Source organism: Colletotrichum karsti, assembly GCF_011947395.1.
Source record: "Colletotrichum karsti strain CkLH20 chromosome Unknown Scaffold5, whole genome shotgun sequence".
Lineage (NCBI taxonomy): Eukaryota > Fungi > Ascomycota > Sordariomycetes > Glomerellales > Glomerellaceae > Colletotrichum > Colletotrichum karsti.
Genome location: NW_024065905.1, coordinates 566,800 through 589,512, shown reverse-complemented (window position 1 = coordinate 589,512; position 22,713 = coordinate 566,800). Strand labels below are relative to the sequence as shown.

Genomic DNA, 22,713 nt, shown 5'->3' with positions numbered 1-22,713 from the left:
CCTGGTCTTCTTCATACCGGATGTGAGGTGAAGCGATCCACGGCTCATCTTTCGGGGCGATGATCATGGGCGACTAGACGGCGTCCCTCTCTCTTCTGAGACGGCGGAAGTTGTCATCTCTTCCGCGAGTGATGTCCAAAGGGTTAAAGCACGATTTAAGATCATCATCTGTTTGATAGTGCAAAGCTGTGATGCTTGGACGAGCTCATCCATCTATGCACCTGAACCTTGCCTATGTCTCGTTCGACCAAGACGTCTTGGGCGTGACGCTGTTGTTCCAAGTGATCTAGCCACATTTGCTTTTGCTTTCGTCTTGGTCATGTATGTGCTCAAAGAGTGCGAAGGCCTCTGCTTGGGGCAAACGGCGTCCCCGAGCTTTTGGCCTCTCTCTCCCACGGCGCCGCTTCGACTTACTCATGTGTGCTCGAGTGAGAGAAACCTCTACATACGATTCTACTGAGATCCGTATGGTTTTCGCTGCTGCCATGAGGTGTCTTGAACTGCGTTGCTTGTTGTCCGGTCTTGGTTTAATAGTCACTGACTGCTAATCACACGATTCTTATTCTATAAGTGACTCAACCAACGTGGTAAAGCCTAAGAAGAAAACCATTGAAACCATGACCAACCGTGACATTCTAATCATTCATACCAAGCTTTGGTGATAATCTATGCCTTCCCATATTCCGTCTAGCCCGGGCCGCTCCGGTTTACCGTGACTGACTACCATATTCTCGTCCAAATACCAGTCTATTCTTCCATGACCAGATCGCGCGGTAATCAGAGCTCGTCCTTGACCGCCCTGTTGGTGCGGTCGTGGCTCTTCGCCTTGAAGCCGTCGCCAGGCTGCGCGATCCTCCTGAGGCGGAAGACCTTGGCCGCATGGCTAGGCACCGTGGCCTTCAACACGCCCCTCGCCTCGACCTCGCCAATCTTCTTGCCAAACAGCCTCGGGTCCTCCCTCTCGAGACCGACGGCGTACGGGATCTCGGTGGCATTGTACCAGTTCGCCTCCCTGAACACCCTGACCCTCTCGTCGTCGCTCTCCGCCCGGAGCAGCGCCTCCGCCGTCTCCGTCGGCATCCGGTCCGCCCAGAGGTCGTTCACGGCCCACTTGTACCGCACCTGCGGCGCCGAACCGCCCGGTCCGTCGGCGACGAAGATCTCGGCGAGCGACGACTCCATCTCGATCTCGGCGCCCGCCGCGTTCAGGAAGATGACGACCTGGTCGCCGTTCTCGAGCCGGCCGCTCCAGACCTGCGCCTCGGCGACGCCGAACTCGTCGGGCACCAGACTACCCCCGACGTCCCTCCTCACGCGCAACGCGCTGCGCCCGTGGGGGTCCTGGCTGATGGCGACGACGGCCGGGTTGTTGACGATGGTGAGGGCCTCGGCGGGCATGGAGCGCAGGTCGTTGCCGAGGAAGAGGGGCGACTTGAGGGCGGCCCAGAGGGCGAAGTGCGCCTTGTACTCCTCGTCCGTCATGCCGCCCTGGCCGACCTCGAGCATGTCGAGGTCGTTCCAGCCGCCGGGGATGCCCTTGTCGGCGAAGGCGGCGACGCGGTTGAGGATGAAGAGGACGGAGCAGTGGGTTCCGGGGGCGACGCAGAAGGGGTCCGAGGCCGTGTTGCAGCTGCAGAGGTCGTCGGGGCGGGTGAAGGAGTCGTAGATGTCGCCCGACATGCGCCAGGAGTTGGCGATGGACATGCCCCACTGGTGTTTCTGTTAGTAATTCGATCATCAACGACGGAAGAGAGGAGAGGAGACATACCGTGTGGACGTAGTCCTCGCCCCAGTTGCAGAGGTTCAGGGTGATGTCGCGGCCCGTGGCCTTGAGGGCGTCGGCCATGACCTTGAATCTGTTGAAGGAGATCTGGGGCGTTCCCATGCGGCCCATGTGGTAGCAGTTGTCGTACTTGAGGAAGTCGACGCCCCAGGCGGCAAAGTTCTCGGCGTCCTCCTTCTCGTGGTCGAGAGAGCCGGCTACAAACATCGTCAGTCGTGATGCCCATACTATTTAAAAAATGCTTCAAACTTACGGAATCTCGCGCAGGTCATCTCGCCGGCGGTAGAGTACATGCCGTACTTCATGCCCAGGCTGTGGACGTAGTCGGAGACGTGCTTCATGCCGTTGGGGAACTTGTTCGGGTTCGGGTGGATGATGCCCTTGGCATCGCGCCCCTCCTCGGCCTGCCAGCAGTCGTCAAGGACGACGTAGTTGTAGCCCAGATCGCGCAGGCCGAGGCTCACGATGCGGTCTGAGGTGCTGAACAGCAGGTGCTCCGACACGTCGCAAGCGAACGCGTTCCAGTTGTTCTGTTCATTGTCAGCTACTTAAATTCATCTCATTCACTTCAGCATCACCCACCCATCCCATCGGAGGCGTATCAGCCAGCCCGTTTGCGAGAGCAGCAACGCGTCCGGCGGACGCCAGCGCGGCCACGAGGCCCAGTGATCCGTATGTCATTTTAATCGTCTTTTGAGCAGAGAAACGATGAGGACTCCTGCTTTCTAAATCGGCTCGATCAGCAACAAACTCGTTCCCTTCTTATACTGACTGAGCAGATAACCAGATAAAAAAAAAAGTGGCATCAAAAAGTGGCATCGCAGTTCAGCCCCGCCACACACATCGTGTTCTCCGACGTTGACGTTTCGGGCCTCGTCGACTTACAAGACGAACGGCCGCCAAGAGAGGGGCAACGGAGGGGACAGAGCTGTCAGACTGGTCGGCGAGGTTCCTCTCAAACGGAGTATTCCTGTCGACAGGGGGCGGAATACTCTGGAGAGTTTTCCGCCGACTTCTCCGCACCCCAAGCCCCCGACTCAACCCCTCGCCGAGTCATTGGGGTCGGATCCGCTCCCGCAAAGAGCAAACGGCCATCATCGGGGGAGGGGATAGCTGCATGGTGTTGCCAAGGAGCGTCCCCGCCGCGTGCCGTGTGGTCACCGGTTGATGAGAAATTTGCAGAGGCATCCACCGGCGTATTTCTCGGGATAGGGTGCTTCGCTCGGGCACCCTATCCCGTCCGACCTTGCGTGGTCACGAATATGAGGCAGACAAGAAGGCATGTGAAGGAGCAATCAAATCCTTTTTCGAATCCACTATATGGGGTGTTCTTCTCGGGCCAAGAGTCCGAAATGAGGTCCCCGGCTTTTCAACCACCACACAATCCACCCCCTCACCGGAGCCCCTCCATCGTCCACAGCGACTCCATCTCGTCTCCATCCCCGCGCGGCCGGCCAGTTCCGACATCCTTCTCCTCCATGGGCTCCGCGAATTCAACCAGGAACCGGAGCATCCAGCGGTCCAGGACGAAGCTGGTGTCGATGCTGGTCCGGGCCGTCTCGTGGAACGCCCTCAGACGGCTGATGGCGCGGTCGGCCGTCGGCCAGTAGCACCGCAGCTGCAGGAGCAGCTCAAAGTTCCTCTCGAGCCGGCCGCGCGCGAGCCCGATGTCCGCCTCGTCGCCGCTGAACAGGAGCGTGTGGATCTGCACCGTGGACGCGATGACCAGCACGTGCGCCGCCATCGAGTACCGCACGTCGGCGCCGGCGGTCGTCTGCGCGCGGTAGACCATCTCGCAGAGCCGGGCCGCGTGGTCCTTGCACCTGCTCGCGTACGAGTCGCGGCGCGCCACCGAGGCCGACGCCGTCGGGTTGATGGCCGTCGTGGCCGCGGCGCCGTAGAGGAACTGGTAGTACAGCAGCTGTCCGTAGTGGTAGTAGCCGAGGTAGACGGCGGCGAAGGTGCGGCCGAGCCCGCGGGCCGCGAACCAGGCAAAGTTCTCGGGCGTGTCGCGCATGTTGTCCGGGAGCGCGGCGCGCCAGGCCTCCATGCGGGCGTTGAGCGTCTCGACGCCGACCTCGAGGGCGTCCCAGTCCGGGTTCTCGGCGACGCAGCGCTGGTTGAAGTCGTTGATGTCGAGGAGGATCCGGTTCAGCCTCACCATCTGCGAGAGGTGCTGGGAGCTCTGGGTCGAGATGGGGCCCGCGGGGACGCCGGCGCTGCGGCTCAGGGAGAGGAAGGGCAGATCGTCCATCGGCAGGGGAATGTCGGATCTGGCCGGCAGCAGCTTCGGGAGCTTGACTGCGGTGGATGACCACACGTCGATCATGCAGAGTGACCACCAGACTGGAGACGTGGCTGTCAGCTAGGTGTCTTTCGCCATGTGTGCCTTGCAGATGACGTGAACTTGGCATCGTCGGGTCGGGGATTTTATCTGACATACCCCGTATGTTGATCTCGCGTTCCAGCAGGCTGGCTACCGGCCGGTTGGGGAGATCGAGGAGTTGCGCCATCCGGCATGCTACGCCGTAGTAGATATTCTCCGCTTCCCCATCGCCGTTGGCCGTCGACGCCGCGCCGACTAGCACGCAGAGCTGGATGGCGGTTAACGATGCTTTGCGTAGGTTCACGCAGGCCTCGGCGGCTTGCAGGTACCCATACCCTCGTTCTCGAAGGTCAATATCCGCGAACGCGGGATCGGTTGAGAATCTACATGAACGGTTGTCAGCCAGATCTTTGATTATCTTTCAAAGTTGCATATCAGTCTTGGCAAAATGCCAGGGGAGAGCACTCAACACAGACACACCTTGCAGCCAGGGCACATATGCCGTACAAGATGCCGTGGGGCACTTGATCGGCGAGGGCGTCCTCGATAAAGCTCGGTCGATGGAAGAGCGAGTGGAATTGGTCATGGATGTAGTCAAAGTAGAGTCTCACCAGATCCAGCCGGACGGGCAGACTAGGCAGCGTGGTATGCGGCGAGGTCTCGCATCGGGCACACCAGCCGCCGGCCGGAGATGCGGGCGATGTACTTGCTTGTGCTCGGGGCTGCTGCAGAGTAGCAGTCTGCTGCTGCTGATGATGATGATGATGATACTGCTCATCTAAGTTCTGTCTGCGCTGGTTCTCCCTCTGCTCGTAGTACCCGCCTTCCGGGGGTTGCTGGACGCATTTGATCCCCCTCTCGCTGCAGTAGATGCACTCATCGAGGCCTTCTCTAATGTGGCATTTGCGCCGACGGGCTCTGCGAGAATCTCGTGTCAGGTAACTCTGGCCGGCTCAACGCGTCATGAAAAATAGACCAAAAGGGGAAACAAATTATGTACCGGCATGCAGCACAAGCCGAGGGTTTCCGCATGCCGCGGAGTCGTATCCCGGAACGAAGGCCGCGGCCGATGTTTTGTTTGCTGTAAGTGGCGCAATGGACGTCGAGCAGATGGGGCGATCTGACAAGATCAGGCCAAGTGAGAAAACGCAGCACAAAATTCGACGCTCTTCTCTCGCTCACCCCGTTATTTCACCACGCGTTGGTTACCCGGCCGAGTTGGAAGTGACCGGGGATCTCCCTGCCGATTCTACCCTCGATCGGGGGCTAGCGGCGGAATACTCGCGGAAAACACCAACACACCCCGGCCATGAACTTGTGTTCGTCGCACCCACATCGTCTGACGAATGAAGGCATCTCGTTGCTCCCCCAAAAGTCTCGACCGGCCATCGTCTCCAATCCCGGAGAATTCCCCATGGGACCCTCGCAACACACCAATTGTCATCGATCGGGGCCGGGCGTTGGCTCCAAACGTGCGATTTTTGCCAATGCTTGCCGGCCCTGCTCTTACTGTAACCATCAAGGGTTCCATCTGGGATTCTCCGCACTGCCTCGGCAATACCAGGAGATTGGATTGGTCTCTGGTTTGCTGATGGTTTCGCGTGGCAGGGTGTCAAGGCGTGTGAAGGGGAGGGGAGGGGCCCCGCGGTTCCCATGTATAAATGCGACGTCGCGTCCGGTTTGTCAGTCTATTGAGATTTTGGGAATAACCTCACTCTCAGTCGCCTGACCCCTTTGGCGTTTTCTTTCCTTCGACTCGACTTCCAACATGGCGCAAGAAAAGGTCGCCGGCGCCGGTGCGGTGCCAGCAGTCAGTCACAATGATCATGACCAGGGAGACGCCATCACGGCCATGCAGATCGAGCGCGGGATGAGCGTGCGCGATTCGCTTCGGTTCTGGCCCAAGGCGATCATCTTCTCGTTCATCATTTCTCTCGCCATCATTATGGAGGTAATTTAATGCTCTCATACATGCATCGCAACAAGGCACTGACTGAAGCAAACTAGGGCTACGATACCAACCTTATGAGCAACTTCTACGTCTTCCCTGCCTTCCAGCAGCGCTACGGTGACCAGATCAACAGCAAGGGTGAACCCATCGTTTCGTCTCGGTGGCAGACCATCATCAACAATGGTGTACAAGTCGGTTCGATCATCGGCCTCATCCTGAACGGTTTCATCACCGAAAGGCTGGGATACAAGAAGACCATGATCGTCTCAATGATTGCCATGATCGGAGCCGTCTTCATTCCGTTCTTCTCCAACGGACTGCCCATGTTCCTTGCCGGTGCTCTGATTCAGGGTATTCCATGGGGCATTTTCCAAACGCTGGCGGTCACTTACGCCGCCGACATCTGCCCGATGGCTCTGAGAGGTTACATGACATCCTGGGTGTAAGTAATATCAATCACTTGAACATTGGAATAGTAGCTGACGATATTAGAAACATGTGCTGGGTCATTGGACAGCTCATCAGCAGTGGAATGCTCCGTGGACTGTTGCAGATTGAAAACCAATGGGGTTACCGTATCCGTGAGTAAGCTCGCGTTGAAGGCAACTACACACAACTGACGTTCACAACCGCAGCCTTCGCGATCCAATGGGTCTGGCCTATCCCCATCATCATCGGCACAATCTTCGCTCCCGAAAGCCCGTGGTGGCTCGTTCGCAAGGAACGCCTCGACGAAGCCAGAGAAGCAGTCCGCAAGCTTACATCCCCTCAGAGCGGTGTCCACTTCGACCTGGACGCGCACATCGAGATGATGCGCCTCACCAACCAGTTCGAGATCGAGGTCAGCTCCGGCACCCACTACTGGGACTGCTTCCGCGGCGTCGACCTGCGACGCACCGAGATCGCCTGCATGGTCTGGCTGACCCAGTCCTTCTGCGGAGTGCCGTTCATGGGATACGGCGTGCAGTTCATGCAGAACGCGGGTCTCAGCGCCGAGAACGGCTTCACCATGGGCCTGGTGCAGAACTGCATCGGCCTCATCGGTTGCTTCATCGCGTGGTACATCATGACCCATATCGGCCGCCGGACCCTGTACCTGGCCGGCTTGTCCGCCATGGTCGTCATCCTCATCATCATCGGGGGCCTGGGTGTCGGGGAGCAGACGTCCGGCAAGTCCTGGGGCGTGGGCGCCCTCATCGTGGTCATGCTCTTCTTCTTCCAGCTCAGCGTCGGCCCGTCCTGCTACACCCTCGTGGCCGAGATGCCTTCCACCCGGCTCCGCGTCAAGACCGTCGCCCTCGCCCGCGCGTTCTACAACTCGGGCGGCTTCATCGTCAACGCTCTCCAGCCCAAGATCATCGGCACCGAGGACTGGGACTGGGGTGCCAAGGGCGGTTTCTTCTGGGCCGGCATCGCGGCGCTGTTCCTGGCCTGGACTTTCTTCAGGCTGCCGGAGCCCTTCGGTCTGACGTACTCGGAGATTGACCTGCTGTTTGAGCACCGCGTCAGTGCCCGTCACTTCTCGCAGGAGGCGGCTGATTCTCTGCGCCCGCAGCTGGAGGAGGTTGCCAACCGCCAGGAGAAGGTGACCGCGGTTGTCAGCCATCAGGAGGCTTAGTCGCACAGTCATAATCCGTAGCCCCAGGCAGAATTCTGCCTTAATGTGATTAGACCTGAAAGGTCTACCTTCTAAATACGTAATCAGTATTGTCGTGCGTCATGGTGTTTCGCTGTGATGTTAACTCGGCATGTCTCTCGGGTAAATGGACAATATCAGTAACTTCGAACATGATTAAGTTCTACTACTGAAAACCTCATTCGAAATACGCTGCAACGCGAGGCTTTCATACGACCATGGTTCTGAGCGTGGTGAAGTTTCCGGGAGTGTATATCGAGCTAGTTTAACCGTGGCCCCAAGAACTAGAATGCCACGTCGGGATTGAATCTGGTGCCATAGTCACTCTGCCTTGCCGACTGGGAGGCTGGAGTTCTCAGCCACCTTCCAGCGGCAACTCAACCTTCCGCCCCTCATCTTCCACCTAGCAATTGTCCTTTCCGATGATGACATTGAAGTTCTCGGTATCGAACTGCTGGCCCCTGGCGTAGTACCAACCAGGCTCGGGGTACTGGCATCCGCGGATGGGGCAGACGCCCGAGGAAACCCAGCTCTTGCACCGGCCGAAGATCCTCCACACGTAGTCGGGGATGATGCCGCACCGGCGGCTCAGGTGGGATGTGGTGTCGTTGCAGAGCCAGATGCCGTCGCCGCTGGAGCAGCTGACGCGGGCGCAGACGCGGGGGCCGGCGGCCACGCCGCACTGGGAGTTGGCGATGCGGCGGAGGTAGTCCGTCTCTCGTTGCATCGAGGCCTCCTGGACCATCGGGCCCCTGCCGCCGACGTCGCAGATGATGTTGCTCTGGAATGATGTCAGGATGTGTCGTGCTTTGACGGGGTTACTTGGGTGGGAAAACTCACGGGAGAACGGGCGTCGAGGGTCGAAAGGTCGGCTTCGGGCTCGGTCAGCTCTGTGGTGTTGGTCCAGTCGAAGTCGGGTTTGACGGCCTGGATCTGGGCGAAGACTTCCTGGTGGGAGTGTCAGATGATTCATAATGCTAGTACTGGCTTAGTCACACTTACTTCGATGGTGCCCTCGAGGTTCATGTCTTCACCGTCGACAGTGCCGGACCACTGCATAGGGACGATCGTGTAGCCTTCCAATGGTTCCCGAAGAAGACCTCCATCCTCGGGCAAAGCCTGAGATTTCCAATATGTCAGTTGTTGACGCAGAAGTACGAATGAGCTGGGAAGGAGACTAGACGTACAGCAGAGCTGACGACGGTGGTCGTCGCTCCGAGAAGGAATGCGTGAAGAAGCCTCATGTTTGGAATCTTGGTATTAAGCTGATTAGATGAAGAGAGGATGGGAAGACTGAGGAGGACTACCAAGAACATGGCAGAAATGAGCGCTTTTATATTCGATTTTCCTGCCATGCGCATTTGAGGGGATGCTGAAGACGGCTGGCCTTCATGACCCTGGCTTGCTACCTGTAAGCCGCCCTTGTCATGTCCTCTCGACTCAACCCCTACCAGGCTTCACTTGGCCTGAATATGAACAACCAATGGTATTCAGCCAAGCTCTGAAGCCTCTACGAATGAGGATAGTAGCATTCAAAACGGGGCCTTCTGCGGGAACCATGGTTGACAGAGCGCCCTTGAAGTAATGTTGAATATGGCCTCGACTTGAGATGGAATATCCCGGCGTTCTCTTAGCTGAGTTGAACCCTGCGTGCCATGTCTCTTCTTTGGTGTAGTAATCAGAGCAGAATCTGGCACAGAGGCTATTAATCAGTTACGTGTGCCCATAAGTGTTATTTCATCACAAGATGTTGCGGACGAAACCGACTGTGTCGACATATCTATAGATAGCTTCAAAACCGCGATGTTTAGAAAACCCCACAAAGTTCCCGATGGAAGCGCGACGCCTGGTTCCTATGTTGTCTTCTTGGTTTGCCCAAACCATTCACCGACACAATTTACGGAGGATGTAAGGCCATACTGAGCGCTTCAACCCTTGCTGGTAGACATCGTAGCACAGTGGGGTTCTCGACTCCAAAGCCAAGTGTGGAGTCCGCCTTCACGACGAAGCGCATGCCACAACGACGATATCCCCAGCTGCCACGGCCAACACCCTACACACGGTGATAAAGGCTCCTCATCAGACACTCAAGTCCTTATAAGTTATCTTCCTGCATTTATACGTCGGAGATGATGAACAACACGTGTCCAGCGACTCACAGTCTAGGCAATCAGACCTCGGAAAACGAACAAGAATGGAATCTCAGAAGAGATCATGGGCTTCAGAGCAATAACGACCTTAGTTGCCTTAAAACCGAACACGGCTTTCAAGTCTTGGTTGAAGCAAACGAACTGTCAGCGGAGTTGGTTCAAGAACCAAAGTTCCTTCTGTTGGTTGTTAGCAACATGCTTGGCTGAGAATTAATTGCTTGAAGCTCCTTGGCAAGGGCCCCATACGAGAGCGAACCCCAAAGAAGGCCGTTAACCGACTTAGCTTCTGGGCAGAAGTGGAAAGATACCCAGATGAAGAATATTCAAGGGTCCAGGCTCCTCTCCCCGCCTTACACTGTGGTCATACCTCAGGAAGGTCGCCTGACTTTATTAAACCCAGGTGACTTCTTCGACGCCGATTTGCCCTACCTAGTAGGCAATGAACGCGTTTCCGTCGACCGAATGCTAGACTTTGATTACAAGCGGGTGACTAAGTTTTTCTAAAGAGACAGCGAATCCTCCATTTCCAAGGAGACGAACTTACTTCTCGCTGTTCTCGACGTTGGGGAGGCATGGGGAAACCAGTAAGGTACTGGCGTGTGAGACGGCATGTGGGGCCGGCGCACCACCGACGGTTCCGATTGAGTCTCCACTTTTATCGGCGGGAACTCCGGCAAGGCCCGCGCGCGGATTCTTCACGCTGCCAAGTCTTCACATGGTACGCTGCGGTCTGAAATGAAGCCCAATGATGCGAGATAAACCGACGGGATAACAAAGTCCAGGTTCTCTTGACTTGGTCTCGCACACCTAAGCTTGGAAGGTACTTTTGCGGCCTGTATTGAATTTATGGTATTATTCCATCTCACCCAAATTTATCCGGACTGGGTGAGCGGCCGACGCAGCGCCGGAGCCCTATCTATAGCCTCCACTGCCACAATATGTCTTGCAAATATTCCTTACGGAGACAAGCTAACGCATCCGTTGGCACTGTCCTCCAGGAAGATGCCACTGAAGATGACGCCCTCGTTGATTCCAGCAGGCTGGAAACCGTTCTTGGTGATGTCTCCCTCGCCTCCAACGGGCTTCTTCAGGAGGCCGAAGTGGTACTGGCCCTGTCCGCTCACATCGTTCTTGACGGCATCACCCTGAGGGGCGAGGGCGTTCTTATCTGTGGAATAGAAGACCTTGCTGGTACTGATCTGGTGTTAGTATCTTGAAAGATAAAACACCAAGGGAAACTCACTTGGCATTAAAGTCCAAGGTGACGGCAAAGTTGTGGGTGACACCTTCAGTGAACGGTGTGCTAAAAAGCAGGGGAGGCACCGGCTTCGTGTTGACGTTGCCGAAGAGCTGGAGGGTGTCCGGGTCCGCGGTGTTTCCGCCGAGGATGGTTCCAGTCTTGAGGACCATCTGGTTCGTGCTGAAGTCGTTACTCTCCAGGAAAGCCATCTGGTATTCGTGAGACGCATTCAGCGGGCGCTGTGCGTCCTTCGCGATGCTGAAATGCAAGGTTTTGACGCCGGTGGTGGAGGCGTCGGTGCCCGAGTTGCTGGATGGGATGAGCTCGGCGCGGCGGAAGCCTGTCTGGTTATTAAAGATGGACTTGTCGCTGGAGAAAACGGGTCAGCCGACGGTGTATCTTTTCTGAAGGGATAGACATGGAGAGGTTACCTGATGGTGATCTCAACGGGCACGTTGGCGGTGCCATCGAAAGGCGAGCCGGCCTGCTTGGGCAGTTGCAGGACTTTGCTGAAGGCCAGGCCCTTGCCGAAGACATTTTGGGGGTTGAAGAAGTTGTTCTTCGCGTCGAGGGCCTTCAACGCGGTCCCGGACGGGATTCGTCCATCGAACTGGATCTTACACTGCTGCGCAGCAGCCGCGGAAGCGAGGGAAAGAAGAGTGAATGAGTGGAAGCACACCATTTTGAAGTTGGACCAGCCGAAAAGGTAAAGAGTGGAAGTGTACTGAAATTATGAAAAGAAAGACGCTATGGTGAAGAAACAGAAGAATGGATGAAGAGATCGTATCGCAAGATTGAAGCGGAGGAACTGGAGTTTCACGGCACTTATGTAGTCTTGGGGCTTTCAACTACGCAGTCGCATTATCGACCGGCGAGATCATAAGATGCACCGATTAACGACGACTCATGCGGCCTTGGCAGCTGTTTGGGAGGGTTCGTCGAGTCTTGCGACCCGGAACCGGATGAGTTCAGTCTGGCAAGGTGACATCAAACATGGAAATTCGGCAAACGGAGGCGACGGAGACTAAAACGAGGTGGCAGCTGAGGAAGGTTTTCCCCATGCTCCAGGCTGGAGGGGTTCGTGGGGTGAGCGAACCGGAGATGAGGTTGAAGTCGAGTGAGTGAGCTGTGGTTGTTGGTAAAAATGGCCGTCCGGCCGTCAGGGCTGTCACAAGGGTGTGGAGGCAAGGCGATCAAACGACATCGTCTCAGGGGCCGAACTCTGGTCTCGCCCGAGGGACCCGCGAGGCACGGAAAGATCAGATGGACGATGCCGGTGAGTAGGGCGGAGGCGGTTGAGACGTTGGGACGGGCGAGGGGACCTTGCGATGACGGCCGTTTGGTATCGGTAGTGCGTCCCATGTGTGACTGCTGGCATCGTCTCATCTGCCATTGCGTATTTCAGTCCATCGTGACCGCCTTACAACCGATGAAGGGTTCCGGTGGCTGTCTCGGTCTTCAAGCATTGCTTTCTAGAAGAGCCCAAAAGTTGGGGATACTCCGGTGCCAAGCGATCAGGCTTGTCGCGATGGGGATCCGGAGAGTTGACATTCGGGCTCGTCAGTGATTGCTCGCGGCCATAAATAATCCAACTGAAGATTGAGCAAGCATTCATGACCAAGAAAATGTAATGAGTACAAAGTGTATACCGTAGGTGGTTTACAGCTTGGTGAAATGACCTAACAGGGTGCTGCTGAGGGAAATCAGTGGTTCAGTACACCCATTCAAAAAGAGATGAAGATGAAAGATAGAAAGGAAACATCTTCATGCTTGGCCCAGCCAAGATGGAAATCTCCCGCCTGGGCTCTGATTGTTTTGAGCACTGTGTTTCTGCAGCGGATTCTGAAGAAATTGGCGACGTCGCGTACTGTGTAAGCAAACGTATAGGCACTATAAGAGGCCCCACCCGGATTTCGGTTAGGTCTCTTATCGGTTTCTTATCGTTATCGTTATCGCAAATCATTGGGGTTCGGTGATCTCACTGGCGATCTGGGCCGCTGCCGCTAAGCTGTTGGCGTCCCGTCTCGCTCACTGAAAGTGGAGAAGCCGAGTATTGAAGTCCCTTCAGTCAGGTACCTTACCATTTCGGCCAGTCGCGGTTGCACAACAACATCCGATTCAGCAAGAAGGTCGAACGTACCTTCCGCCAACATCACCAATTGCCTCTTTGTATTTTCCGATGAACGACGAACACCTACCGGCCAGCTTTGGACCTGTTTTCACGACTACAACATTCAACACGGGGTACTGAAGCTTACCTGTTAAGCTTTCGAGCTTTGGTGCTTCCGAGCACGTTCTGAGACGCGTCTGTTCATTCGAGGTCAAGCTTACCTTAGCCCGAGACCTTCGCCTCACCTTGCCCTGCCTCAGCCGCGATTCTCGACCTTCCACGATTGCAATTCACCCTGCAAATCGAAACGACGGGCTAAGGAACGGTCCAGGAAGCTTCGTGTGCAACTTGGTTTCCATCAACCGCGACTTCCACCTACATTCTCGGAACCGCGAACCCTGGTCAACTGCATCTGCATGCTCTTTCCACCGCGTCGGTACCACGACCAACCACCCACCACCGCTTCCGTTTTTGCCGTCGCGTCACAGGAACGACCACATCTCAAGGGAACCTCACCACCACACTCTTCTCTTTTCGCCTTGTCAAAAAGATATCATCGTTCACTCGGCTACCCCGTCAAGACCTTCGACCGTCGCGCGGCATCGCCAACTAACCCGACCACACCCAACCGAAACTGTCGGCCGGCGCTACCCACGAAACCCCGCGCAAATCGCATCTTTTGCCAGTTCGCGTCAAATCAAGCAACAGACTGGGAGAACAGACTGGGAGCTTCTCCAACTCCTCGTCAATCACCTTTGTCAGAAAAACGATCGTCTGCACAAGCTCGGTCTCCTTCAACACGCGCCGTCGACTTGAACACCTAGAGTGGGATATTTGCTAGTCGGGAGACCATCGTGAACAAGCCCAATGGGTCGGCTCTAACGCACCCGATATGCCTATTATCCAGGTGACCCCCGAAGAAGATGTTCTTCTTCAGGGGATTGCCAATGCCATTTTCAAGGCTCGGAAGGTCGTCGTCGTAACCGGCGCCGGCATCAGCACCAATTCCGGCATACCTGTGCGCCATCTTGCTGCCGACTCGTCTCGCGCTATTCGCTAACTGAGCATAGGACTTTCGAAGCGAGAACGGTCTTTACTCCCTCGCCCAGGCTCATTACGACGCTGTGAGTAGGGAACGTGCGGAAAGAGCGAGACGTCTTTCGTCGTCGAATTCCAGCATCGCCGATCAAGAAGAACGACCTCAAAAACGGCGGAAGCTTTCCTTCGAGGATTCTGGAATCTGTCTCCCCAGCGAATCCTCGCAAATAACGAGCGATGAGGAGATCAGTGGTTCCGGCAAAGAGAAGGCACACTCCGGGGAGAAGACCGAGGATTCGACAGATGGCCCTCGCGCCGCCGCAAGACCAGGCAAGGGGGGTGAAGTCGACGAGAGCCCCGATGAGCCGCCGATTTGCAGCACCGGAAAACCAGGGACGCCAATCGAGTCGCTGCGACGATCTAGGAGAGCGCAGTCGTTACCTCCGACAGAGCACCCGCCACAAGATTTCCCAAGGTCAACACGTCTTCGCCTGAGCAGCCGCACTATCCTACGCACTAGGGGTCGTTCTGCAAGCCCAGATCCTCGGCCTCGTCACAATGCAAAACATGAAAATTCTGCAGAATTGCGGAAGAGGTCCTTGTTGACATCGTCACTAGCCTCGATGCCGCCAGCAGGAGCTTATGATCCCGTCGCCATCTGTTCGAGTCCACCGAGACTGCCTGAACCTTGGCCCACAGACGTCTCTGAAGACACTTCAACCAGAACGGACGCAACATCAGGCCAGATACCAACCCCTATGACTACACCAAAGACGACGACGCGCTACTCCAGCCCTTTGTCATCTTTGCCTAGCGATGCATATTCATCATCGCCTTTGTCATCACCCGTCACAATCATGTCTGATCCTTACGTGGATCGGTCTTCATCAACAAGTCGGGATTCTTCCAGCATAGCATCTTCAGAAACCGACGAAATACCACCGTCATCTTACCCGAAAAAGGCAGTACTATCTAATATCAAAGGCAGAGACCTCTTCGACGTCAATGTTCTCCGTGACGACACGAAAACATCAGTATTTTACACTTTCATCACGACTCTACGAAAAAAGGCCAAGGACGTCCAACCCACGAAGTCGCATCACTTCATCGAACATCTCCGAAATCGCGGAAAGCTCGTCCGATGCTACTCGCAAAACATCGACCTGCTAGAGGAAAAGGTGGGCCTATCAACCTCACTCCAAGAAGGCCCAGGACATCGCGGAAGGTTCTCCAGAAAGTCCACGGCGGCAACGACAGCATCAACAACGCCATCCAACTCGGTCGGCAGCGATGAGGTCGGATCTTCGCCGGTCGGAACTACAGGAGCAAAGAACGACGCAGATGACAGTGGTACCGTGCGGGGGGATGCGACTCCAGACACCTCCGGCCCGTCAGAATCTCAGCCTCAACAGCAAGAGAAGAAATCGGGCGGTGTAGAATGTGTTTTACTGCACGGCTCACTCGGGTTCTTACGGTGCCTTTCCTGCCGCAAAATCTGCGCATGGGACGAAGAGGGACGTGAGAATGAGACGCTCATCGGCAGACAACCCGACTGCCCCCACTGTGCACATGCGACGGCAGCGAGGGAAGGCAGGGGAAAGAGACGCCTGGGCGTAGGCAAGCTACGGCCAGATATTGTCCTCTACGGCGAAGACAACCCAAGCGAAGAGCTCATATCTTCGATTGTTCAACATGACCTTAGAATTGGACCCGACCTACTCTTGATCCTCGGCACCTCTCTCAAGGTACACGGCCTCAAGTCCATCGTCAGGGAATTCGCCAAGACGGCACACAGCAGAGGGGGCAAAGTCGTCTTTGTCAACTTCACAAAGCCTTCCGAAAGTTCATGGGGAGACGTGATCGACTACTGGGTACAATGGGATTGTGACGCTTGGGTGTCTGATCTCGAGTTCAGAGCTCCCCTGATGTGGCTTCCTCCAGGCACCAAGCTGCCAAAGAAGAAGAAAGAGATCACCGAGAAGAGCAAGAAGCGCCGGCGAACTACAGATGAAAAGCCGGAGCAGAACGCGTCGAAGCCATGCAAAAAAGCAGGACCATCACGTTCGCCTAAGGCAACTGCTGAACCCGAGCGACCTCAGCAGACAGAAACCCCGCCAAAACCTGACGCAGAACCGTCACCTGCATTGAGTACAACTGCCGAGCCTGAGAGAACTACGGAAATGGAGAGCCCGCCGAAACCTGACGCAGAACCATCACTTGGGTTGAGTGCAACTGCTGAACCTGAGAGACCTCCGCAGAGGGAGAACCCACCAAACCCTGGCGCAAATGCGGACCCAGATACGTCTGCCCTCCCTCTGCAGCCGGAGCGTCAGGGTCAAGAACCTGAACCCGCAAAGACCGATGATGTAGCAAACGACGCTGCTAAGGTTGAGCCGAAGCGAGTAAATCGGGCGGAGCAGGATTCGAGACCGGACGAAAGGACGCCGCCGAAGGGTCCACTACGCCCGATGGCAACGCGCGAGGACAAGACCAGCGGCGCCTATCATTACCAGAAGATAATGGCCCATTTGAGTCGCATTACGGGCAATCAACTTTTGGTCACATCATCCCCCGGAGCCATACAAAACACCGAGCCCAAGCCGAAGAAATCCAGGAAGTCTGCTCCAGCTTTGTTATCACAGCCCGCATTGCCTGTTACTCTTGACAAGGCGCAAGCCTCTCAGGAACCACATGATCCACCGGGTGCTTCGCAGCCAGAGGAAACAGAGCAAGAGTTGTCGCAGCCCGAATTGCCTGTCAGTATTGACAATGCACAAGCCTCTCAGGAGCCGCATGATCCACAAGATAGTTCGCAGCCGTGGGAAACGAAGCAAGAGCAGATTCGGAACCCAAGTATTGTGGAACATGTTCCAATGGCGCAAGTTGAGGCAAGTTCTATCTTGGACGCCGTCAAGTTGAACCCTCGGAAGCGGAAGCGGAAGACCATTGATGGTGTTGAGGTATCCATCATTGGTACGCCGCGGTCAGTCTCTGTTAGCAAGACTACCCCGAGGCCCAGGCCCCAAAAAGCCAAGAAGTTGCAAAGAAAGGAAGAGCCTTTGGCTGCGTCGCCGAAGATTATCTCTGATCTCGAGAGTTCCGCCATGCACACGCTCAAGCTGGCGCCTCTCCGGATGGGGCTGCCGAATTCAACAACTTCGAAACCGCCAGCAATGGAGCCGCCAAGTTTACCTACGGGTCCTTCGGTGGAGATGTCACCCAATTCGCGGATCCGTCAGATACCACCCAACTCACGAATCTGCATGCAGCAGAAGGCGACACTCGAACAACCATTTCAGCACTTCGATGCTCTTATGATGCAATTATCGCGCGCACCAAACTGGACTCCTCCGCGGGTGCCATTTATGCACACCGGTCTTTCTGGAACGAAGACGGAAATCGCTGCGGCCATGGTACTGAAGGGAGGGCACAGTCAAACATTCTTTGGGAGTCATACTTAACAACGTGAATGGAGGGAATATAGTAGTTATTGCATGGGCAGAGGAAGCGTTGAATTATACCCCGCAGCTGAATATCATTGCGCTCAAGAGGCGCAGCTTATGACACATTTTACACTAATGAAATCACTCTCCAGTATGTTGGACTATCGTGACTCAGTTGCTCAACTCTGACTAGATCCCGATCCAAGAACGAGGACGAACACCAACATCCGAGCTCATCCAGCCGACCAGCCACATCAGCCGGAGGGCCCTCCGAGAAACACTCGGGCAGATCACAGTCACCCAGAAAGGACAATGCGTGCATGCCAGGCAACGTTTGCGGGGGCCGGTTCAGGTCAAGTCAGGCGCACTTCGATTAAGCCCCGACGTTGACTCTGGTCAAGCAGGAAGTGCAAGTCTCTCGAGCTGAACGTCAATCACTGCGAGACTCGGTCGATGGCGGGGAAACACGTGGGCAGCGTTGCGGCCGAACGCTTTCAGCTCGAGGCGAGGTCGAAGGATGTCACTCTTTTGTCACTTTGTGTGTCTTCCCCGCGCAACGCCCAAACTCTTTGAGAAGCACACGCTACCCTTGGATGGGGTTCCAGGCGGTCTTTGACCAACTTTGAGTCTATTGATTTTTGGAGGGGGGAGAAGATACCGGCGCGGGTCGCCACGTTGAAGACGTGCTCCACTCAGAAGTAGAAGAAGACTGATGATCAGGAAACTTGGGAAGACCCTAGCCTGCCTAGCGCCGTCCGTCGACTTGGGACCTCGGGGGGATCTACGAGAACGCATCGTCCAGTCTCTGACCTGGGCATTCAGGGTTCCCAGATCGATCTCGAGATCTCGAGATCTCCTTTCTCCTCGACTCCGTGTTTTTAGGTATCTGCTTCAGCTCAAAAGTTTCCGGGGGGGAGCACCCACGCCCGGACTTACGACGAACCGATCACGGGATAGGATGCTCGGGTAACGAGAGAGAGAGAGAGAGAGAGAGAGCAGCATGGAGTGGATAATTCTCCGAAACGAGATTCAAGATTCAAGATTCAACGTATGTGGGATCGGAAATGCGTCCGAGACTTAGGGAGGAGGGGCTGAAGGAGGAAAGCACGGAAACCTTGAATCCTGGGGGGGATTGTCGTTGGTGAGACGAAACCCCGTGGACCGAGAGTGCAGTAGCCCTGACCGATGCGACACATTGACAAGTAAACGTCAAAATGGCGTTTCGAAACAGGAGGAGAGACATGTTCGGACGGTGGTGGTGGCGGGGGAGAGGGTGACAAAGGTCTCAGCTGGCCGTCAAGAAGATGCCACGCTCTTTTGAGACACGAATGCTTCAAGTCGCATCAGCCACGAATATGTTCAATTATTGGAGGTTCGGTGATGTTCGTTCAAAGAATTGATGCCTAGCCTTACAAAACGCTTAAGCGAAGTTGATCCGCTAGTAGTAAGTCGCTCGCGGTGGTTGCCCTCAGCCCGCGCGCCGTCAGCTTTGAGCTCGCATTCCGGCTGCTTGTTTACGTGTATGGGATGGTCGACTTGGACATTGATTGGGTAGGATTCCAGAAGCTCAAAACACCATATGAGCTCTACGGATTCTGATCTCGAGCGAGGCAGAGATGGGAGCTCAGCTGGTGGCAAAATGTGGAGGGCTTCTGGACTGAGAAAAGCGGCCGTTTATCTCGACGAGCCAGTGCTGGCCCAACCATGTCAACTGGTGAGCTATACTATGGTACGCGCGAAACGTGGCGATGTCTGGCCGTACGAGTTTTGTTGATCGACTGGTCCAGACGGCTGGAATGTGTGCGCCTCTCGTGAAGCTGCCCTTGACCCTCAACGACAGAGTGGTTGAGTAGTGGCTGCCAAGATAACCCGTCGACGTAGCTTGCGGCTGCGAGTCCCAAAAATATGACCACTTTTTCAGCCACGAGGGAGGATTGAAGCCATGAGAAGGATGGGAAGGATCGTGATCGATACAACTTCCCTCGGAGGATTTAGTCTGTCAGTGTCTGATCTGAGGCAAGCCAAGGGGGTGATCGACAGGGCGAAAACGTGGTGATGGCGTCCTGGCGGCTTTGTTTTACCATTCTGAAGGCTTTCTCTTTGGCTGTTAGATTAAGAATAAGGCTTGAAAGGATATTTTGGGAGTCCAGACTGGAGAGGGAGAGTGTGGTTACTGTGACTGGTGGCTTTCTCAAGAAGTCATCGTCGACAGTCAGTGGAAGACACTGGAGGCCAGTATGATACGTGATTGGTTCAACGGTGAACTGTGTGGATCCTGGAGAAAGGTGGATCTTCCTCACCTTGGATCCACTCTTCCTTCCATCTGAGCAAGGAAGGGACGATCATGGTCAGTGCGACGTCCCTGCCGTCCCTGTGCCTGCCCAGTTCATCGAGATGTCACCCCGGAAAAAAGGCAATCTACCACGGACCAATTTCAACTCCATGTTTCTCTGTCCTCGATCTTCCAACTTGATGTTTCCTCCCACCTTCCGATGTCCAACCCAGGCACCGTTTTCTTTCAAATCAATTTCTCAGCAATCCTCCAGCCTGAGTACCTACCTCAGCTTACAGCTACAGCACATCAGGTTCCGCCCCGTCCGTCATCCATACTCCGCCATCCGCCCCGGGCTCGCCATGCACCCCTCCATCTCCTCTCGTGCAGATTGCAGGCCAGCTGGACTCCTTCACGCCTCTATTCCTCTTTCAGACATTCTGCCTGTTCTTTTTCGGGACCCCTGCACCCGAGACTGCCATCCAGTTGGTCAAACACCTCCGAGTCTTGCCAAAGTCGGGCGCCACAGCATCTGAGGTGGTGTGTGTTGTATGCCGACTCCGACAATTTCAACCGAGTCTTTCGGCATCTTCACAAAAGAAAAAACCAGGAAACCCGAACATGTCCAGCCAATTGCCGTCATTCGTAAGCCAATCTGTTCCAGGCTATCGTTTGTCACAGCCAAAAACCGCCTAAGGTCGCTGCTACCACAAAGGACCACGAGGTCGGATAACGCACCCCGGACACACACGCCTTGCCTAAAACAAGCTTTCCAGACAAAGAATCATGTCTGCATACTGAAATTCTTCAACGTCCATGGCCTGAGAGAGGAGGACCAAGATCCGGGACCGACCCCTCTTCCCACATCTGTCCTCGACAAAGAGACGGCGCGGCGAGGATTCTTCCCCGAGCCTTGCGGTCCCTGATCCGCAGCCAATCAACTTTTCATGTCCAAGTCGACAACTACTACTGTCACTTTGGTGTGTTCCACACGCTGTCCGACGCCTGCATGGCCATGTTGTTGACGCCGCAAAACCAACCACAACCCTACGACGTTGGCGTTGTGGCCGATCCTGCCCACTTTCGTGTCTCACCGGCATTGCATTCAATAAGCCTCCTGGGCATGCATTTCGAGGTATCCACCAGCTTCTCGGCCAAGTCGGCAAACACGACCACCACAACTGCGGCAGGGCTTGAGGGAATATTCCATGAGGCTCTTCATCTTCCTTCTCATCAATCTTGTCCATCTGTGCGGGCCGCAAGGCACTATATGCACTGAAGGGATCTGCAGGGAGAAACAATTATTAAAACAAAAGGATGACGTCGGAGCCGTTATGTCTCATTACGTTCAGCAGTGCGGAAGCAACACTGAACATGTCAACAATCCTATGGAAGAAGCTGCTGCATCTTTTGACGCTCTCCTGAGTACGCTAACCAACACTTTGACTCGAGTCCAGCGAACTTGGCTCTCGAATATGCGTCCGCGCGGAATGCCGCTTTGGCGCGTGGGCACCGGTGCGGGTAGTCTCTCTACCACTCAAATTACCCAAACTCGCCGCCTGGACGCTTCAGGAGGTACACTCTTCGGATTCCGTTCTATTGTTGTGCTTCGCTCCAGACACCAAATCGAGTCAAAGCTCAGTTTACCACACGGGACTCTTCTCGTCCTTTCTTTGTCGCCCAACTAACACGCTGATCATCCGTTTTGCCTTACGCCATCAGGTACCGGCAAAGTTGGCCTAACGGCATACCAGAAGCGCGACGCACAGCGAAATCCGGAGGGCTGCGAAAGATGCCTCTAGTACCCAAAAGTGATGCGTGGTGGATATGTCACTAAGTGTACTTGTCAAGTACTTGCAGACGTGAACATGTACCGCCGTTCCACGTCGAGACCTCCGCCCGCGCAGGCGCCTCATAACTTGGGCTAGATTCGCCTTATTTCTCGATTCGCCGTCCTTCTTCATATATCCTCATTTCCCTTTCCTATCCGTCGCTGCTCCTAGGCCATTATCGACCGGGTTCTGTTCGTCCCTATTCACTCATTACAGCTGGCTGCTTACACCAACCTCGCCATCTGATTCGCCGTCTCGGAGCTTACACCCCAAGCCCGCAACGCATCGACAAGCCTCAATTTGCTGATGCGCCGTTGTGCCTGCCGGCCCAGCACATCCCAACCTCGGGAAACTTGCTCCTTTTGCTGAGCTGAAAAAGGTCTTGGAGGGTGGGCACACTTCTTCCAGGGGTCAGATCCAAGAAGGTGTGTGAGACCAACGCGTCCTTATAGACGCCTTTTTGAAGGGAGCCGCGGCAAGGAAGCCGGAATATAAAGCAATGGTCAACTCTAATCGCTGGTCGTGGTCCGGAGCACCACGAAAATCTCGCGTTCCAGAAGATGCTGTCATCAGCAGCGAACCTCTGATATCACCATCGCTGAATCCCGACCCGGTCGAGAACAGCGTACCGGCCGACAAGAAGCTGCTGCAGCCTGGCGCTGCTGGTGTATCATCGCGCCGGCGGACCAACCGGTGGAGTTGGCGTCCTGATGCGACCATATCGGTAACCGCGGAGGATCAACAAGAGAACGAACCAGAAGTCGGGCAACTCAGTCCGAGTGAGGCAGAGGCAGCGCGACCTGTAACATCGAGTGGTCCGCGTCGCCGGTTGTCGAAGCTCAGTAAAAAGCCGGATGCCACTTCCACCAAGCGACCGAGACCGTTGTCTTTGATAGCGCCCGCAAGCGCCAGTTTCGGGGCAGCGCCATCTT

General features: G+C 55.5%; 6 protein-coding genes across 6 annotated transcripts; 2 read left to right on the top strand and 4 right to left on the bottom strand.

Annotated features, from left to right (window-relative positions):
* Window positions 1-777: 777 nt before the first annotated feature.
* On the bottom strand, window positions 778-2,464 carry CkaCkLH20_02183 (alpha-galactosidase; the record flags this gene model as incomplete). The annotated part of the gene is made up of 4 exons (XM_038884902.1): window positions 778-1,710; window positions 1,769-1,980; window positions 2,037-2,313; window positions 2,366-2,464. The coding sequence occupies 4 exons, from the start codon at window positions 2,462-2,464 to the stop codon at window positions 778-780; spliced, it is 1,521 nt and encodes a 506-aa protein (XP_038749690.1).
* A 712-nt stretch (window positions 2,465-3,176) lies between these two features.
* Window positions 3,177-5,219, bottom strand: CkaCkLH20_02182 (ZnF3; the record flags this gene model as incomplete). The annotated part of the gene is made up of 4 exons (XM_038884901.1): window positions 3,177-4,129; window positions 4,227-4,492; window positions 4,590-5,027; window positions 5,110-5,219. 4 exons carry the CDS (start codon window positions 5,217-5,219, stop codon window positions 3,177-3,179), a joined length of 1,767 nt encoding a protein of 588 aa, XP_038749689.1.
* Window positions 5,220-5,877: 658 nt separating this feature from the next.
* On the top strand, window positions 5,878-7,678 carry CkaCkLH20_02181 (sugar porter family MFS transporter; the record flags this gene model as incomplete). The annotated part of the gene is made up of 4 exons (XM_038884900.1): window positions 5,878-6,060; window positions 6,117-6,502; window positions 6,553-6,641; window positions 6,696-7,678. The coding sequence occupies 4 exons, from the start codon at window positions 5,878-5,880 to the stop codon at window positions 7,676-7,678; spliced, it is 1,641 nt and encodes a 546-aa protein (XP_038749688.1).
* A 421-nt stretch (window positions 7,679-8,099) lies between these two features.
* CkaCkLH20_02180 (uncharacterized protein) lies at window positions 8,100-8,940 on the bottom strand (the record flags this gene model as incomplete). The annotated part of the gene is made up of 4 exons (XM_038884899.1): window positions 8,100-8,477; window positions 8,537-8,644; window positions 8,699-8,815; window positions 8,884-8,940. 4 exons carry the CDS (start codon window positions 8,938-8,940, stop codon window positions 8,100-8,102), a joined length of 660 nt encoding a protein of 219 aa, XP_038749687.1.
* Window positions 8,941-10,802: 1,862 nt separating this feature from the next.
* On the bottom strand, window positions 10,803-11,768 carry CkaCkLH20_02179 (uncharacterized protein; the record flags this gene model as incomplete). Its single annotated transcript, XM_038884898.1, has 3 exons — window positions 10,803-11,040; window positions 11,090-11,455; window positions 11,518-11,768. The coding sequence occupies 3 exons, from the start codon at window positions 11,766-11,768 to the stop codon at window positions 10,803-10,805; spliced, it is 855 nt and encodes a 284-aa protein (XP_038749686.1).
* A 2,320-nt stretch (window positions 11,769-14,088) lies between these two features.
* CkaCkLH20_02178 (putative Hst3 protein) lies at window positions 14,089-17,695 on the top strand (the record flags this gene model as incomplete). The annotated part of the gene is made up of 3 exons (XM_038884897.1): window positions 14,089-14,214; window positions 14,267-14,709; window positions 15,223-17,695. The coding sequence occupies 3 exons, from the start codon at window positions 14,089-14,091 to the stop codon at window positions 17,693-17,695; spliced, it is 3,042 nt and encodes a 1,013-aa protein (XP_038749685.1).
* Window positions 17,696-22,713: the final 5,018 nt, after the last annotated feature.